The sequence below is a fragment of the Numida meleagris genome, chromosome 7 (genome assembly GCF_002078875.1).
Source record: "Numida meleagris isolate 19003 breed g44 Domestic line chromosome 7, NumMel1.0, whole genome shotgun sequence".
Classification (NCBI taxonomy): Eukaryota; Metazoa; Chordata; class Aves; order Galliformes; family Numididae; genus Numida; species Numida meleagris.
This window is the reverse complement of record NC_034415.1, coordinates 6231261-6250260: the sequence shown is the minus strand read 5'-3', so window position 1 is coordinate 6250260 and position 19000 is coordinate 6231261. Positions and strand designations below refer to the sequence as shown.

The following is a 19000-nucleotide window of genomic DNA, read 5'->3' as shown; positions in this document are numbered from 1 at the left end:
CACGTCGTGATGAAGGCTGGAGATCCCAGCTCCTCCTCTCACCTTGGCACCCCTTCTTATCCCTCAGGTAACCCCCTGAGTCGCTCCGGTCTTAAAGGAGTGGATGGAGCCTCTTATTTAAGGCACAAGGAGCGGCTCCTGCGCATCTCCGTTCGCCACATGGTGAAATCCCAGGTCTTCTACTGGATTGTGTTGAGCCTGGTGGCTCTAAACACTGCCTGCGTGGCCATCGTCCATCACAACCAGCCAGCCTGGCTCACCCACTTCCTCTGTGAGTCCGTGGGCTTGATGCAGGTGTTATGTTTATCCTAAAACTGTGAGCAGTGGTGATGGAAATCTTGCTGGAGGTCCATTCTGAATGCCTACAATTGTGGGGTCTGAGTTGGGAAAGTGTGAGTGTGCATGGATAAGGATGAGCGATGGTCATGGGAGAACCCTCGAGCTGAAGTTTTGGTTCAGAACATGGCATGGAGATCCCAATGGCAGAGGCTGGGGCCCACTGTGCTGTGGTACAAGGAGTCTCAGAGCCAATACATCCGTGCCCATTCTGGTACAGTGCGACAAGCAGAGCAGTGAGGTCAACCCCATGGCAGTCTTGTGTTGCTCCCAAGCTGTTGCAGGAAGGACAGTGCTGCTTTCTCATCCACGTTAATCTTATTCACCTTGAAAATGTCCCCAGCAAGCACCCGGCCTGCCCAATCTGCATTAGCATGCTCAGGCCTGCTAGGATCCCAGCACGACACAGTGTGGTATGGCAGCTGGTCATGGTGAGAAGCATCTTTTGGACAAGGTGAAGAGACAGACTGTTGCCTGCTAATGTTTGTGAAATAGCTTGAGAAGCTTTTCACTGGATTGTGGCTGTTTGGCTTAGTTACCCTGGCCAAGTTCCAGTTGTGCAATGATTTAGATCCAGACTGCTAATATTCCCCTACAGTGCAGTGTGGTTAACATCTTGGAGGAGTCTCCAAAAATCATCATATAATGTTAAGGAACTGCTCTGCTCCATGCTAGCCCTCACTGGTCCTCAGTACCCCCTGGGGCACCAATGCATCTACCCTGGAAGATTAACTTTGTGTGACTGGTGCTCTGTTCACATTTGGCTCCTTGCAGACTTGCTTCCCAATTCCATACACTGGGGAAGCAACATGCTCCTTGACTTGTCCCGCCTCTGTGACGTGCTCCGTGGGCCTCTGGTGGGTGCATGCACACTGCTTTGTACCCCAAGGGTAGCACAACTGGGTTTTCTCTTTCAGACTATGCAGAGTTCCTGTTTCTTGGGCTCTTCCTCCTGGAGATGTCCTTGAAGATGTATGGGATGGGGCCACGCTTGTACTTCCATTCTTCATTCAACTGCTTCGACTGTGGGGTAGGTGGCCCCAGGGATGATACAGGCCAGGGAATATGTTTAGGGCTGTCTACAAAGCAAGGGATCAATGAGGACATTGGTCCTTGGAGGGGCCAGGACAACTAAACCAAGACAGCATGTTTTGGGGCAGGGTGGTGGGTGCCTTGCTCTCAAGAATGGGCAGGGTTCCTGCAACAGCCTGTCTTGAGCTCGTCTTTGACTCGTGGCCATGTCTGTTTCTCAGGTCACAGTGGGAAGCATCTTCGAAGTGGTTTGGGCCATCTTCCGACCAGGGACCTCTTTTGGGATCAGTGTCCTACGAGCCCTTCGTCTCCTGCGAATATTTAAAATAACCAAGTGTGTACCAGCCATTTGTGCTGTCACCTGTCACCCTCCACCTTGGGCTGTGGCTGCAGCCCAGGTCCAGTCACTCCTGCTGGCATTGCTGTGGGTGCTCAGCAATGTCTCTTGTTTTCTAGGTACTGGGCATCCTTGAGGAATTTGGTGGTCTCACTGATGAGCTCCATGAAGTCTATAATCAGCCTGCTCTTCTTGCTCTTCCTCTTCATTGTAGTCTTCGCTCTGCTGGGAATGCAGCTGTTTGGAGGCGGGTAGGTCATTGGAAATCTCAGGGAAACTGGGCATTGCTGGGTGGTTTTGAAGCTAAGAGAGGATACCCTTGTGGCTCCCAGGAATTCTGCAGCCATGCTCCTCAGCCTGCTGCTACCAGTGGCAGCTCTCCCGTACAAAGGTCCCTGCTTGTGAGGTGCCTCAGGGCTATGGGAGTCTTTCTGGCCATCGTATATTTGGTCTGTGTTTTGGCATTACATGTACAGCAGATCTTCCCTAGAGTGAGTGAAGGCCCTTCTAAGCATGAATAAGCAGCCTATGGTTTAATGACCTCAGCTTGCTCATGTCCTTCTGGCTCCACTTCCAGGTTTAACTTCATCGATGGGACACCATCGGCCAACTTTGACACTTTCCCTGCAGCCATCATGACGGTGTTCCAGGTAGGAGCTGGGCTGCAAGTGGACACAGCCAGGTGGGTTTGGGGCCACCTACTCACTGCACCCTGGCTGGATGGGGCTCTAAACCAAGCAGGTGTCCCTCCATTGGCTGCTAGGGCATAACTTGCTCCCTCTCCTCTTGTATAATAAAACGGATGGCTCTCTTTTTCATTATACACGGTGGAAGAGTTTTGAAACTCTTCTGAGGAGACCCAGTCCCTCAGCAGTCTGATATTCTCTCCCTCAAGGCTGCACCTGTAGAACAGGTCTTCATACTCAGCTCTTGCCCTGTCTGGGGTAGGTTGATGGGACTGTCCAGGTGGCGAGAAGGCGGCTGACTTTCTTTCTACAGATCTTGACGGGCGAGGACTGGAACGAGGTGATGTACAACGGCATCCGCTCCCAGGGAGGCGTTCGCTCGGGCATGTGGTCCTCCATCTATTTCATCGTCCTCACCTTGTTTGGGAACTGTATCCACCTTGCCACAGTGCTTTTTGCAGAAATAAACCCATCTCATCTCCCTCTTTGGAGCACCCACTCTCCCCACCACTGCTCCTTCCTCCTTTCCCCATTGAGGGAGTACCATCGCACGTGGGGCTGTCCTGGATGTCCCAAATGCGGATAAGGAGCTGTCTGGAGATGCACTGTGGGTGGTTCAGATGGGATGGGTGAGGCATTTGTCCTTGTAGTTGCTCCTCACTGAGCTGCGAGGAGCCATCAGGGCCACCCTCCCTCGGTGGCTGCAGATGCCCATGTCCTTAACACGTGGCTTATGCATCCTTAGCTGCTCGCAGATACTCTGCTGAATGTCTTCTTGGCCATTGCTGTGGACAACTTGGCTAATGCTCAGGAGCTCACCAAGGTAAGTTCCAGTTGCTCCTTTTTCTTCTTACTGGTGGGAAGGGTGGGTGAGAGGGGATGGCATCAAGGAGCAGTGCCTGTGACCACCTTGTCCCTTAGCTCAGCTCAACTTGCAGAGAGGTTATCTCAAAGTGAACGTGGGGTTCTTCCTCCAGGAGGGCTCACGGGGAGCAACCCTGAGATACCAGCCCCCTATCACTGGACCTTGGTTTGGGGAAGTACTCCAACCTGCCGCTCTCGTGGCTCTCCTGAGCACACATGCTTCACGTCAAGGGTGGCCTAACCATTTCTCCATTTACGTTCCCTATCTTTGTTTGCCCCCAGTCACATTGAGATAACTCTCATTTATCTGGTGTGGGCTGTTATTTGCTGGAGATGTGGCAGGGAAGCGCTTTCCAGAGGTGTCACTATTAACTCCACATCTGCCTGCAGGGCAGTGGAGGTGATTTAGAATGCAATTTAGGGTGGTGCTTGAGAAACTTATTGGGCTTGACTGCTTTTAAGACTGTGCTGGGAAATATTTGAGGAAGGCTAAATGTTGGGGCACCATTTGGGTGAAGGCAAGGAGGTGAGAGCTGCAGGTGTCATTGCTGCTCTCACCTCACAGGACCAGCTACCCCACGCTGCCTGCTTTTGCAGAGCTCATGCCTATTCCTCAGCTCCTGTAGGCTCACTGAGCAGCCTCCACGCAGGTGTGAATCCAACCCATTCCCAGTGAATGAAATGGGATGGCAGAGCCCGAGGTGCCCCATTGTCTATGTCCTGTCCCACTGTCTCTCTTCGTCCATGGTGGGTGCAGGTGGTGATGCCAGGTTGGGGTATCACCAAGAACTGGTGTGGTGGCAAAGCCGAGTCCCCATAATGTGAGAGAAGTGAAGGCAGTCTCTGCATGCTCCCCTTTCTATTGGCCCCTCTAATGGGCGCATGTTCCTTTGAACTGCCAGCATTGCACTAAGCAACCCCTCTGTTTCCTCTGCAGGATGAGCAGGAGGAAGAGGAGGCCTTTAACCAGAAGCACGCCCTTCAGAAAGCCAAGGAAGTCAGCCCCATGTCTGCCCCCAACATGCCTGCTATTGAGTGAGTGACCCCACGAACCGTGAGCCGCCCTTTGCTTCCCAAGCCCATCCCTTGGGATGGATGGAGACAGATATGTGCTCCCCATGGGGCAGAGACCAGCTCACCTACACCCCTGGGCTGCCCCAAGCAGAGCCTCACATGGCAGAAATCTCCCCAAAGTGGCTTTCTGCCCCAAACCATAAAGCCTGGATGCTCGAAGTTGCTGCTAAGGGTAAGGAATGAAGGCAGAGAGGAGGAGGTTGGTGGTGGTGTTCGCTCCCACGGAGCAGATCCAAACCTCCCTGGGCTCCTTCCCTGGCCATAATGCAGTTACAGGAGATGGAGCAGGTTTGCAAAATCATGTTTTATTGTATAGAAATTTCATTTGGGGAAGGAAAAAGCCCAAAACCACATAAAATCCCCAACACAGTGTTAAGGAGCCCTGCCTTTGGGTTTCAGCAGAAGAAAGTTGTTTTTCCTTCCTAGACGCCTTTTTTTTCCTTATTTTGCCGTGTCATATGGTCTAAATCACATAAAACTTTCGAAGTCAACATTGGAACGAGGCGTTTTGATTTGTTTCCCAAAACAGTACATTTCAGTACGGCTGAAAGGATTTATTTTTTATTTTTTATTTTTTTATAGAATCCCTTCCCAGGGAATTTTAGGTTTCATCATGCTTTGAAACCAAGCCAGGTTCGCACACAGCAGAGTCTCTTGCAAATCTGCTAAGAGAAATCCAGGCAAGCTCCGATGCACAGTGTTGGAGGAAGCGGCGAGGTTCAGCTTAGATATTTGGGATCTGTCCAAGGTCCCTGGCTCCTTGGCTTTGCAGCAGTGGGATGCGATGATTCCCTGTCCTGAATTGCGTGCCTGCTGGTTTTGAGGGCATGTACCTGTAAGACCTGCCTGGGGATGATGGGATATTCATCATAAGAGAGAAATCCTTGCAAGCAGGATTTGGGGGTTTATGGGCGAGGTGGCAGAGGCTGTGTGTTGCGACGAGCTCTGGCTGCCCGTGTGAATGCATTGTGTAAAGTGAGGGATGACAGCAATTTGGGCTGGAGAATGGAGAAAAACAGAGGATGGAGAGAGATGGAAGAATGGAGAGGAGGAGGTGGGAGTTGGAATACGTGGGGGCACCAAAGGATTTGCCCGCTCTGCACATCCTTACTAGTCTTACAGCTGTTGCCAGATATAGCTGGTTAGGAAAGCAGATTTTCTTAACCTTAATGCTGTTGTTGTTCCACTGGCATTTAAATGGGAGATACGGATATCTGCAGCTCTTATTCCCCGTTCCTCCCCCTCCTTGGGATGGATAATTTCAAGGCATGCGGCGGCGTGGGGACGACATTTTCCAGGATTGATTCAGATGTCCCACTGATGCCAGCAGCTGGCGGGGGGTGGGGGGAGGACACGGTGGGGAAATCGCAGGAAGGTGCAAGCGGGAGCAGAGCCAGTGCCAAAGGGCTGCAGTGGTGCAACAGAACCGCTCTCAGCGTTCGGGTGTACACAGACACAGATGGCTTGATTTCTACGTGGGTACGCGGTGCGGGCAGGTTGGGTGCGAGCGTTGGTGCCGGCGGAGAGGTCCGGTTGCAGCTGGGGTGGAGTGCTCCCACGTGGCCATGCTGGTGTGGGCGGCTGCGGTGCGGATTGGAGCATTGTGTGTGTGCACACGGGCGCCCGCGGTGAGTGGGCGGCCTGATGGATGGGCGCACGCGGGTGCTGCGATATGCCCGTGCCCAGCGCGCTGTGAGGCCGCTTGCTGCAGGAACGGCGGCCGTGCCTGTACCTTGTGCCCTGAGCGTGGCACCGGGCTGTCCCCATGTGTGGGGTTGTGATGTGGCCCTGGCACGGCAGTGGGACCGTGGTAGGGGGGTGAGGGTGTCAATGCCCTTGTGGAAAGCAGCTGCCCAGAGAGCTGTGGATGCCCTGTCCCTAGAGGTGCCCAAGGCCAGGTTGGATGGGGCTCTGGGCAGCCTGATCTAGTGCTTGATGTAGTGGTTGGCAGCCCTGCCCGCAGCATGGATGATCTTCCATTCCAACCCAAGCTACTCAGTGATTCTGTGATGCACAGAACGTTGCACACGTGAGCTCTGTGTGCACGTGTGCACCTGGGGGTGAATTTGGTTGTGCTTCCTGCATGCACAAACAGTGTTTGCAAAAGGAGAAAAATGTAAATCACTGTATGCATATTTGCCTATATCAGCTGTGTGTCCCACTCTGTGGTCTCAGGGTAGCACACACGGCTGCATTAACACATGGTGATGCTCTGAGCATCACAGGGCCAGCCCGACACATCACCTCCTCTGTAAAAATGCCACGTGTTACTAGTAGAAGTGAATAGCTCTTTCCGCTTGGAGCACTGAAGGATCAGGACTTTGAGGCAGCTTGTTTGGTCACATCTTCCTTTCTCCCCAGCCCAGCTCTGCAGGCCTAGCACAAGCACTGCAGCGTGCATCCCCTTGGTGAGCAGTCTGTGTGCCCTGGTGGGATGTCCAAATGGGGCACGCGTGTGTGAGCACATACAGAGTTTGCTGCTGTTGTGCAAGCACAGACAGGCAGCGGTTTGCTGGTGGCTCCTTACTCCGGCATCCCCGTGCACTCGGGCACCTCTGTGCACTGCCTGCAGCGATGGAGGAGGGCTGGTGGGGATTGAACGGGTTTGTTTTTCCTCCCCAGAAGAGACAGGCGCAGGAGACACCACATGTCGATGTGGGAGCCGCGCAGCAGCCACCTGTACGTGGGTCGCGTGTCGTCTGTGGCTCCCGTGCTGTCGGGGCAGCTCCTGCCCGTGTGTGGGGTGCTCCCCTGCACCCGTGTCCCCGCGTGCGTTCGTGGCCCTGTGCGTGTGTCTGTGTGTCGGTGTACCCGTGGGTGTGTACAGCGTGTGCTCCAGGGGAGAGCGGCGTACGCGTGTGCACGTGTGTGTTTCTGTGTGCCTCGGTGTGGCGGGAAGGGGAACGTTTGTCCTCCGCAGGGTGTTTGTGTTCATGGAGGTGTCAGGGATCCTAGAAGGCAGAACGCAGAGGAAGCTGTTGCAGGAAGCCAACAGCTGCAGCCCCAAACCCTCCGTGCAGTCCTCCCTTGGGATATGTCAGCCCAGATGTGCAGGCTGGGAAGGGTCCCTGTGCCAGGTGATGCGCTCCATTGCACACGTCCCAGCAGCGAGGGCCATCTCTCATTGAGAAAGGCTGCTCTTGGACCTGACATCTTTTCCCTTTTTACTCTCCATCTCCATCCTATCAGCACTGCCACGCAAGCCTGGTCATCATTAGGGTCATCAGTAGGGCAGTGATGCTCCCAAAAGGAGCCTGACTCCAAGGAGCTGGAGAAGCAAAGGCACTCCCAGTCCTGCAGAGATAGGACTTTGTCCCTGTTTCTTTGGAGAGACCTCACTGTAACCTTTCAGTGCTCGAAGGGAGATTATAAAAAAGGGATGGAAGCTCACTTTTTACATGGTGGCAGTGACAGAACAAGGGAGAATGGCTTTAAACAAAAAGAGGGGAGATTTAGGTGAGGTGTTAGGAGAAAATTCTTCACTCAGAGTGGGGAGGCGCTGGCCCTGCTGCCCAGAGCTGTGGGTGCCCCAGCCCCAGAGGTGCCCCAGTCCATGGATGGGCCCTGGGCAGCCTGAGCTGCTGGGTGGTGTCCCTTCCCTTGGCAGAGGGGGGTGGAACTAAATGGGCTTTGAGGTCCCTTCCAACCCAAACCATTCTATGGTTCTATGATTGAAAGTGGTGTCCTCAGGCAAGCAAGATGATTATGGTCGGTCACCACCTGGCTGGCGTAGGGCAGGTGTGGGTCCGTTCCTCCTGCATCCTGCGGTCTGTTGAAGGGACAGGAGGTCAGGCTCAGCTGAATTGCCAGCCCCTGCCAGCACCAGAAGGATGCCCAAAGGCTGGGAACTAAGTCCTGGGGGCCGGGCAGGTGTTTGTGTCCCCAAACTCCGTGTCTGGTGACTCGTGTGCACCCCCATGTCTTGTCGTGGGGGCTGTGGGTGCATGCAGCCGCGGTGGGATGGGATGACGTGCCAGCACCGGTGGGGACATCGGTGACCCCAGCCCATCTGTCCTCGCTGCAGGCGGGAGCGGCGCCGGCGGCACCACATGTCGGTGTGGGAGCAGCGCACCAGCCAGCTGCGCCGGCACATGCAGATGTCCAGCCAGGAAGGCATCAACAAGGATGAGCCGCCCCTCATCAACCCCCACGCCAGCATCTTCCGCCGCAAGAAGCCGGGGGACGGCGTCGCCTTGGAGAAGTGCGACGAGGAGCAGGGCGGCAAGGGCGAGCGGCCGCCGGCTGAGGGTCCCGAGCAGCCGGCCCCGGGGACCAACCCGGGCGGTGGGGAGGACAGGAGGAGCCCGTCGCCCCGTGCCAGGCGGGACAAGGAGATGTGGCAACACAAAGCGTGCCATGGGAACTGTGAGCCGGGCGAGGAAGGGGCAGGAGGTGGCATCGAGGAGAGGGCACGGGTGAGGCAGAGCCAGCGGCGCAGCCGGCATCGGAAAACCAGGACAGAGGGGAAGGAGCCGAGCGGAGCCCTGGAGAGCCGTGCGGGCAGCCAGGAGATGGGGCTGGAGGAGCCCGGCCCCACAGAGGGGACGCAGGATGGGGAGCAGCGTGGGGATGCTGCCACAGCGCTGGACCTGATTCAGGGCGAGCCGGAGGCGAGCGGGGACCCCTCCAGGTTGGTGGCTGGGGAGGGGCGGATCTTGCAGTCCCTGTGACTCTATGTGTCATTGCCTTCCACTTATTTTCTCTCACTTTTTTGTCACGCAGGACCAATGGGGTTCCCACTGAGGAGGGTAGCCTCCCAGCATCGGCACCTGAGCCCTCCCGGGGAATGGAGAGTAGCCTAGGCGAGCAGGACTGCAGCAGCCCGGACACCAGTGAGCAGGCCCTGCTTGGGGGGGCAGCACTGGGGGCCAGCCGCACTGTCAGCCACAGCGAGCCAGACCTGTCCTCTGTCACCGCCAACACCGAGAAGGCCACCGAGAGCACCACCATCATGATCGATGTCCAAGACTCCACTGTGGTACAGAGTGAGGACCCCTCTCTCTTTCCTGAGCACATGCAGGGGGGAGCAGAAGGCTGCTCATGTGGCTTTTCCCATCCACATCCGTGGGGTGGGTGGGGGTGTCCATCCCATCATCCTGTGTCCTTCCTCCCAGTGTCCCCGCAGCAGGGAGTGGGGCAGGTCTGGGGCAGAAACTGCCCCTCACCCCACCTGGCTGCGGGCAAAGGCTCTCGTTTCTCTGCAGTTAGCAACAAGACCGACGGAGAAGCCAGCCCCTTGAAGGAGGCAGAGAGCAAAGAGGATGAGGAGGAGATGGAGAAGAAGAAGCGGAAGAAGGAGAAGAGCGAGACGGGCAAAGCGATGGTGCCACACAGCTCCATGTTCATCTTCAGCACCACAAACCCGTGAGATTTTCTTATTTTTGGCTTTTATATGTGGGGACGGGGGCAGAGCCCTACAATTCTTGGAAGAGAGGCAGTGTCCTTGGGAAGGGGGCCGAGTACGTCCCTAACACCCTTATTAAGCAGCCCTGGGAGTCCTTCCCCTGTCCAAGAGTCTTCTCCCTCTGTGCTAGCCACACTCATTGCTTTCTCTCAATGATTGGTTGCAAGCTGTGCTTGTTGCACATCACTACATTTTTCATAGAATTATAGGATCGTTAAGGTTGGAAAAGGCCACTAAGGCCATCTAGTCCAACTGTCAGCCCACTCCCACCATGCCCATCGACCACATCCCTCAGTGCCATATCCACACAGCTCTGTAACACCTCCAGGGACAGTGACCCCACCACCTCCCTCGGCAGCCCGTGCCAGTGCCCAACCACTCTTTCTAAGAAGAAATTTTTCCTATGACCCAACCTGCTATCCCTTGGTGATGGCCCAGGGCACAGGGGTGGCTGTGATAGATGGGGACTATATCTCTGCAGGGTGCGCAGAGCCTGCCACTACATTGTGAACCTGCGCTACTTCGAGATGTGCATCCTCCTGGTCATCGCCGCCAGCAGCATCGCCCTCGCAGCTGAGGATCCCGTCCTCACCAACTCCGACCGTAACAAAGTGATTGCAAATCCCCTTCACGCACCTCCAAAATGGGGCTCGTCTCGTGGTGATGTGGGTTTGGTGTTTTGGGATGAGCGCTGAGAGGCAAAACTGATCTGGAGTTGTCCACGTGCCCTTGGCAGCATCTGGAAGCCAGACAGGTGGGATGGGGCAGAAGGAAAGGAGGAGCTGAGTCACTCCCGTGGGCAAATCCCTCTTGGCCTTCAGGAAAATATTGCAACGGGCAGAGGCCGTGGAGGACTGCAGGCTGCCAGGGGCAGAATGTGTGGGACACGAGGGTGCAGAGGTGGGGATGCAGAGAAGGGCTTTGTCCACAGGCAGGCTTAAAGTGGGGAGATACCTGTAGGGCTGCTCTGGAGGTGCCTCGGTGAGCTCCTTTCTTGGGAAGCTGCTGGAGAGCACCCGTGCCCTCTCTCTGCAGGTGCTGAGGTATTTTGACTACGTTTTCACTGGCGTCTTCACCTTCGAGATGGTTATCAAGGTAAGATAGCTGGCTGTGCTGGTGGTGGCTGGTCCTGAACTTGTGTAACGGAAACTTGAAAGCCTGGTTCTTAGCAAAAGGAGATGAGAAAACTCAGCACTGCTTATATCAGCATTCCGACCTCCTTGAAATGCAGTGCTCCTGGATCTACACCCTACCCTGGCTGGGCAGCGGCACAGGTTTATCTCTGTGGCCGAGCTGCTGCCCTCCTGCCTGTTTTTATCCCTCCCAGATGATCGACCAGGGCTTGATCCTGCAGGATGGCTCCTACTTCCGAGACCTCTGGAACATCCTCGATTTCATCGTGGTGGTGGGAGCGCTGGTGGCTTTCGCCTTGGCGTGAGTGGCTGTCGGCCTCGTGGGCTCCGCTTGGCTGCGGAGGGGGGAGGGTGGGACCATGTGTTCTGGCTGCAAGACCCCGATTTTGGGGGATTTCTCTGTGACTTTCTGCTCTGGGAATAGCTTCTTACCACTGTGTGTGAAGCCCAGCTGTATCTCTGATGGCCGAAAGCCGTGCGGCTTCAGGGACTTGTTAGATAGATAAGAGTTTCGAAAGAGTGTTGGAGCTGGTGTCGTATGCCTGCAGTGCACTCCAGGGTGCACAAAACCAGCAAAGGCAGAGCCCCACGGAGTGGAGCTGCTCTCTGAACATGTCTGAGCTGGAAGTTGTGCTCTCTAACTGGTGGCTTTCCCTCTGCTCTGAGGGAGAGCATCACCTCGGAGCCTTGCAGGGACAGGGATGTGGTCGGCAGGGGTTGTGCCTGCATTGCCAACATCATGGCCTTTCCCTGTCCCCAGCCACCAGGGGAACAGAGAGGGCCCTTTTGGCATGGGGCAGCTGAATTCTCGAGGGGCTTTTTGCACCTCCATGGAGGCTTGGGTTTCCCCACGGGCACGGCAGGAGCTCTCTGAGCTGGCCTGTGGTGCCCTCTCAGCCTGCAGCCATCAGTGTCATCTGACAATAAAAAACAATGCCCACGTGTCTGTCTGTAAAGCCACATCTCCGGGTGATGTTGCTGTTTGCTGCCCACTCAGAGCCTGCACTTTCCTAGTGAGAGGCCGTCTGTGCCTGACTCTAGTCTGCAGCTCTCAGCATGGAAAGCTAATACATCACCCCAGATGCAGCCTAAATAAAAAGCCTGACATACCGCTGTAAATCTCCAAAGAGATGTAATTAAATTAGCTGGAATAACCAGCACCATAACTAAAGACCCTGCTCGCTTTTGCCTCCCGTGGCACCCTCGGAGGAGGCATTAGCGTGCAGCTCTGAGAGCTGTGGTAAGACCTAGCTTGTGGGTTTGCAACGGGAGGAAAGGTTGAGTGGTGCTCAGAGCATGGCCCTCTCTGTCTGACCTGGTGTGCGAGGGCAGAAACACCCCACAGGGCTGCCTCCTCCTCTGTGCTTTTCCTTGCACCACTGGAGACAGGCCATGTCTATGGGTGGATGTGATGGATGTCCTCTTGCCTCCTGTGCTGCTGGAGGCTGTTGCCATCCCCTGCAGCTCCCGCAGTGCTTTCCTTACCTTCTTTCTCTTTCCTCTCTTTGCCATTCTATCCATGCTGTTCGGTGGCTTGGGCTGGATCGCCAACAGGAATGCTTTGGGGTAACTACGCCATCTGAGTGTCCATGGAGGTGGGGATGGGGGGAGGGCAGGTGTCTGTCTGTCCGTCTGACGTCTGTGCTGACCCTTAGCTGCATTCCCACCCACAGTTCCTGGGATCCGAGCGTGCTGCTCTGCGTGTTAAATGTGGAAGTACGGGTCCTAGGGCTGTTAGTACAGTCACTTTCTGGAGTATTAATTAGTGGCTATGTTTACACCCCTTAATGATTAAGCCCATTAATGTGCCCCCTGTTGCATTAACCCTTGCAAAAGAGCTGTGTAGCGCAGGATATCTGTTGTAAGTCATTTCTTTGATGGTTTTTGAGCTGTGCCACCTTCACCAGGATCGTTCTGCTCCACCCTGGACTCCAGCCCATGGGCTTTGCTTAAAAAACAAGAAAAAAAAAGGCATTGTGGGTGGGATTGATCACCACATTCAATAAATGAGGGTTATAGGGGTGACCTGGTGCCTCTTTTCTCCAAGTGGGATGCTCCTTCCTCAGCTGGCTCGGGAGGGAGGCAAGGGAAGGGAGGGCTGAGCCATTGCATGCACGTGAGATGGAGGAGCAGGCTGCCCATGTCAGGTAGCGTTGATGGAAACAGTAGGAAGCTTTAAGATAAAGCTTTTGTGCAAACAAACCGAGCACAGAGCGGGTGCTTGCCTAGGTGACCACACGGACCGTGAATCTTGAGGCTCTCCCTTATTTTCTTGAGAGTTTCTTGCAGGCAGTAGCAAGCCGTTTGCAACGGTGGTGGCCTTTTGCAAGGCCCATCTGTAAATGTCACATGCCTGCAGGAGGGGCTGGGGACATGCCATGCACGTGTCCTTCAGCAGCACAGCCCTTGCTGCAGAGCATGGCCCCATATTCCCCTCCCTGTGCTGGGGTATAACATCCAGCCCCGGGGCTGGAAGGTTATTGTCTCTCTGTTTCATTTTTGGGTGCCTGTGCCTCCCTCCCACGTGGCAGGACCAACAAGGGCCGGGATATCAAGACCATCAAGTCTCTCCGTGTGCTGCGGGTGTTGAGGCCCCTGAAAACCATCAAGCGGCTGCCGAAACTCAAGGTAACTACGCCCGCCGTGGGCTTGACGTCTGCCTCCTCCAGCATTAGCATCAGTTTGCTCCCAAGTGATAAACAAGTCATTTTCCAAGCATTTGCTGCATTTTAGGAGCCCTGTTTTCAAACACGGCTCCTTTCAGACTGCTGCACATTGGGGTGTGCAATGAGTTATTTAAAGCAAGCCCAGCCACGGATAGATCCGAGCTGATTCCTCTGCTAGGGACACTGGGGCTGGTGTGGAAACCAGGCAGCAAAGCCCAGATGCTCTCCTGTTAAAATACACGGCCCTGGGTTTGGGAGAGCTCAGATCTTTATCCAAAGTTCATTATCTTTCCCACCAGAGCAGCTTGCAAACAACTCCCGATTTTTGCGTGCTGTGCTGTCCTCGTGTTACAGCAGAAGGGGATTTCCCAGCTGAATAGAGGGATTATTTGTGCAGTGAAGGTAGAATCATGGATTTCCCTGCTTGAGCCAATGGGTTATGGAGCCAGAAAAGTCTAAGAGACTAAGGGTGCCCTGAGCTGTCCTCACAAGGAGATATTTGACTTATGGATAAAGCCCAGGATGGCACCCCAGATACACAGGTTTTCATCTCCTCTTTTCCTCCTGATCAGTGGTTGGACGCTGGTTTACTTTAGTTCATTTCTGGACACCCCTGTGCCACAAAGCACAGGGCTGTGAGCACACACTCTGAGGCTTTGGGAACTGCTGCTATTGCAGACAGGGGTATTCAGTCTGCCTCATTGTCTGGGCTGATGCTGAAAAAGGAGGATTGACTAATTGGTCTTGAGTGCTAATGACATCCCTGGGACAGTCCCTGTCTGCTGCCCTGGTTGCGGAAAGTATTGGAGGATATAAATATCCGTCACTGCGGGTGCACTGGGTGGCATCTACCAGATGTCCCTTTGCTTGGGACATCTTTCCTCATTTCCCTACCAGGAATGAGAAGCATCTTTCCACACAGTGGTGCTGAGGAGGGTCTGGTTCTGCCCTGTTGGTCCCCATGGTGAGCTATGCCCTCTCCTGCAGGCTGTCTTCGACTGCGTTGTGACGTCCCTCAAGAATGTCTTCAACATCCTCATTGTCTACAAGCTCTTCATGTTCATCTTTGCTGTCATTGCCGTCCAGCTCTTCAAGGGGAAGTTTTTCTACTGCACTGACAGCTCTAAGGACACAGAGAAGGACTGCATGTAGGTGCCCTGTGGGTGCTGGCAGCTCTGGAAAAGGCAGGGTGCTGGGCAGCGTTGCCTTTGGGTGCAGCCCTTGGTCATGACTTGTTCTCGGATGTAGTTTCTTGGGATGGACGGCTTGGGCTGAGTCCTATCCCATTGCTTTGTTCAGCCCGTGCAATGACGTAGAGCCCAGTATTTTCTTCCTGTTCTTCCTTTGCTCCTCTCTCCACATCCCTGCTCCCCTTGTGATAGAACCTCTTCCCATTTCTCCCTTCAGCCCCACGGAAAGAGAGGTGTCCCCCCCCTCACAAGCACTGCCCCAGGTATAGAACAACCCTCTTGTAGCCTGACAGTTTAAAGCAAAGCCACTGCTCTCTCCCAACCTTGCAGAGGGAACTACGTGGACCACGAGAAGAACAAGATGGAGGTGAAGTGCCGGGAGTGGAAACGACACGAGTTTCACTATGACAATATAATCTGGGCATTGCTCACCCTGTTCACAGTCTCCACTGGCGAGGGTTGGCCCCAGTGAGTATTTGCTCCATCCTCTTCCCTTGGATGGGTTGGCAATGTCCCCATTGCCTTGGTTGGGTTAATAACTGGATATACCCCAGCTGGATGGAGAGAGAAACTGCTGCACAGTGGGGAGGAGAGGGAGGCTAAGAAATTAGGTCAGGACAAAAGAGCTATATTCCCTAGATGAGACTGGGGACATGGCTGTGATTAACTTCTTCCTCCAAAATTGAATGATGGATTATCCCTGCTCCCTCATGGAGGTACATTCATTTTAGGTCAGTTTTAGAAATGACTATAGGGCTGGCGCTCTTTCCATGCTCATGAGAGACTGGGAAACCTTTTTCTCTGTGTGAAGCACTGGAAAATCCATTTTCCATCAGGGACACAGGCAAAGCACTGCGAAACAAGCTGTAGCCACTTGGAGGGGTTGTCCTTATCAAGCTGGTTAAAGCAGGTTTATCTCACTGAGCGTGGATGGATGGAGATGGACATGCAAGTGAGGTCCCATGAGAAGTGCTGGGTGGGGGCAGTCCTGGAGGGCATACCTCGGGTTGCTTTTCTCCACCTGTCTGCCCACAGGGTGCTGCAGCATTCGGTGGATGTGACGGAGGAGGACCGTGGGCCCAGCCGCAGTAACCGCATGGAGATGTCCATTTTCTACGTTGTCTATTTTGTGGTCTTCCCTTTCTTCTTCGTCAACATTTTTGTGGCTCTCATCATCATCACATTCCAAGAGCAAGGAGACAAAATGATGGAGGAGTGCAGTCTGGAGAAGAACGAGGTACAGTCTAGGGAGGAGGAAGGATGTTTCTTTGGGATTGCTGCAGTACCAGATGGGGTTTGGGAGCCTGGATCTTGCCAGGTGTTAAGAAGGCTGGCCACTGTCCCTGTGTTACCATCAGCCAGGGTCTGACACATGTTGTTTTTTTCCAGAGGGCCTGTATTGACTTTGCCATCAGTGCCAAGCCCCTCACGCGCTACATGCCCCAGAACCGGCACACCTTCCAGTACCGGGTCTGGCACTTTGTGGTCTCCCCATCCTTTGAGTATACCATCATGGCCATGATTGCTTTGAACACTGTGGTGCTGATGATGAAGGTGAGCAGGTCCGGGTGGGCCTGGTTAGGGTGGCAGGGAGAAGGATCATCAGTCGGGGTGGGGCCAGAGGGTATTTGGGTTATTTCTATGAGATGCTTTGAGACGGAGCCTGAGGATTTTGTTATTTAACAAGTGTCACAAACTCAAGCTCCTGCAGTGGTGTCTTCAGTGTGCAGTCCTCAGTGGCTGTGCATGGTGACCAGTCAACGAGAGGACGATGTCAGCCTTTCAGAGGGGTCTGAGTGGGTCCTTGCAGGTTTCCATGTCCAGGTGAAAAACTTGACTGTGCAGTTTGCTTGCCTAAACAGACTTGCTCTTTCCCAGCTCTGGGTTTGGGGACTTTTATACCTTGCCCATGTGGAAACCTGTTCTAATCCACACTCCAAATCTTGAAGATGTAAGAAAACATCCATATTGCATAGAGGGTTATCTCTGCTGCCTGTTGAGCGGTTGTTGAGTGCTGTCTGTCTGCTGACACTTGTCCCAGAATACATTCCCTTGGCAAGGTCACTCCAGACACCACACAACCCAAAAATGAGGTGAGACCCAGTCTCACCTGTATGACCCTTAACTGTATGACCCAAACTATTTGGACCTTTTAACTGCTGCAGAAAGGTCTGCACTTATTCTGAGCTTCCTCCTTAGAAGTAGGGGCTGCTGTCCTGGGAGAGGGGTGGAGAAGGGTGGAGAGGGGAAGAAAGGGAAGAAGGAGGTGCTAGGTTAGATGTTAGGCAGGAATTTTTTACTCAGAGGGTGGTGAGGCGCTGGAACAGGCTGCCCCAGAGAGGCTGTGGATGCCCCATCTCTGGAGGCATTCAAGGCCAGGTTGGATGGGACCTCCAACCTTAGCCATTCTGTGATTCTATGAGGTGGTCTTGAGGCATCGGGGGCAAGGATCATGGCCATCGCAGGTCCTCCCAGGGACAGACATCAGCCAAGGGCAATGTCTCTCTGTCTCCATTAGTACTACTCTGCTCCATACACCTATGAGCTGGCCCTGAAGTACCTGAACATCGCTTTCACCATGGTGTTCTCTTTGGAGTGCGTCCTTAAGATCATTGCTTTCGGCTTCCTGGTAAGTATCTGATCCCATTCTCGGCAAAGGTGTTAATTTGGACTTTGACAGCAAGTTTCAGCTCTCTGATTCACAGAGGGAAGGTGTTAATAATGTGAGATTGATGCTATCTATTCTGGATCCCAGCCTGAGAGCTGCTTGCAGGCTGTGGGTTGGAATTGCTCCTTTGGATCTCATCTGGAAGGTCAAAAGAGATCTTTTGAGCTCTCCAGACCTGCTGCCAGCACTGCTGCAGGGCATGGAGCAGGTGTCCATAGGGATCAGTCCAACTTGCAACGTGCTCAGCATCCTTGGCCATGGTCAGGCTGGGCTTCCTATGCCAGGCCAGCCTGGAGGGGGTCTGGGTGTGTCCCAGTGCCTTCCAGACTGGCCATCCCAACCTCAAATCCTCTCCTTCCTCCCACAGAATTATTTCCGGGACACCTGGAACATCTTTGACTTCATCACCGTCATCGGCAGCATCACGGAGATCATCCTGACGGACACCAAGGTGACGGGGCAGGCTGGGTGCCACGTCAGGCCTGGTTCGGGGGCCAGGGGGCTGCTGCCTCCCCCCTGACCCTCACCTCTCTCCCCTCCCAGCTGGTGAACACCAGCAGCTTCAACATGAGCTTCCTGAAGCTCTTCCGGGCGGCTCGGCTCATCAAGCTGCTGCGCCAGGGTTACACCATCCGCATCCTGCTGTGGACGTTCGTGCAGTCCTTCAAGGTGAGGAACATGCATGCTGGGCTCCTCTTGGGGCTTGGTGCTGGCGTGCTGCTCCTTGGCTCGTAGGAGAAGGGGGTGGGCCTGGAGAGGTGTACGCCTCCGGAGCTGGAGCTGTGTAAGGAGATGACTCGTGCTTCTCTTGCAGGCCCTCCCCTATGTCTGCCTCCTGATCGCGATGCTTTTCTTCATCTATGCCATCATTGGGATGCAGGTGAGCACAAGCAGCACAGCGTGCTTCCTTGGGCACAGACAGGCCGGAGAGACACGTCCTCAGTGCTACAACCCTGCACAGCAGCCAGCCTGTCACCGCTTCACCGCTCTGGGTGCCCAGAAAGGTCCCAAGGGCAGCAGAGCTTGTTTGGGAGCTGCAGCACTGCGTGCCCTGAGCTCCCTGCTGCCTCCCTGCTTGTATCCCTCGGGATGCGGGGACTCAGCTGGGCAGCCTGTGCAGCAGCCTCTTCCCAATCACTCCCCCTTCATTCCACAGGTTTTCAAAATGATACCCAATCCTTATCTCCCCAGTGGGAGGGACATGGTGAGCATTGCTTCCCATCCCAACAGATGCATCACCACACGGTCCCCTGAAGCCCATCCTTGCACACAGTGGTGGCCACACTGTTCATATCTCGAGCTCGGGGACCTGCAGCCTTTAGCAGAGCAGGGGTCTGCACGGCACAGGGAGACGTGGGCTTCCCATGCTCCAGCACAGGCATGTGAGCACAGCACTCACTCCAACACGTGCTTGCAGCGCTGGCTCGGCAGCACGGTGACTAACACCCATGCTGAGGATCTCACAAAGCATTTCTATTAGCACTCAGGATCTTCAGCCGCCCGATGAGCAAGCCTCCGTGATAACAAAAGCAATCTCCTGCTGCTCACTGTTAGGGAGGGGGGTGATGCAGAATGTCGGGAGCAGGTAATGCATCGCTCGCTGCTTGGCA

General features: G+C 54.6%; 1 protein-coding gene across 5 annotated transcripts in view; it reads left to right on the top strand.

Moving 5' to 3' along the window:
- Positions 1–19000, top strand: part of CACNA1E (calcium voltage-gated channel subunit alpha1 E) — a 94270-nt gene that overhangs the window by 58489 nt on the left and 16781 nt on the right. For all 5 annotated transcript variants that reach the window (XM_021405099.1, XM_021405097.1, XM_021405098.1 and 2 more), the window contains 23 exons: positions 68–271; positions 1254–1366; positions 1590–1702; positions 1825–1956; positions 2283–2355; positions 2705–2822; positions 3147–3214; positions 4193–4290; positions 8354–8959; positions 9052–9314; positions 9534–9693; positions 10215–10344; positions 10769–10828; positions 11061–11167; positions 13398–13494; positions 14520–14680; positions 15053–15190; positions 15758–15959; positions 16112–16276; positions 17241–17351; positions 17758–17841; positions 17934–18059; positions 18205–18270. In XM_021405099.1, the coding sequence (XP_021260774.1) occupies positions 68–271; positions 1254–1366; positions 1590–1702; positions 1825–1956; positions 2283–2355; positions 2705–2822; positions 3147–3214; positions 4193–4290; positions 8354–8959; positions 9052–9314; positions 9534–9693; positions 10215–10344; positions 10769–10828; positions 11061–11167; positions 13398–13494; positions 14520–14680; positions 15053–15190; positions 15758–15959; positions 16112–16276; positions 17241–17351; positions 17758–17841; positions 17934–18059; positions 18205–18270 (3395 nt within the window). The remainder of the gene's footprint in view (positions 1–67; positions 272–1253; positions 1367–1589; positions 1703–1824; positions 1957–2282; positions 2356–2704; positions 2823–3146; positions 3215–4192; positions 4291–8353; positions 8960–9051; positions 9315–9533; positions 9694–10214; positions 10345–10768; positions 10829–11060; positions 11168–13397; positions 13495–14519; positions 14681–15052; positions 15191–15757; positions 15960–16111; positions 16277–17240; positions 17352–17757; positions 17842–17933; positions 18060–18204; positions 18271–19000) is intronic.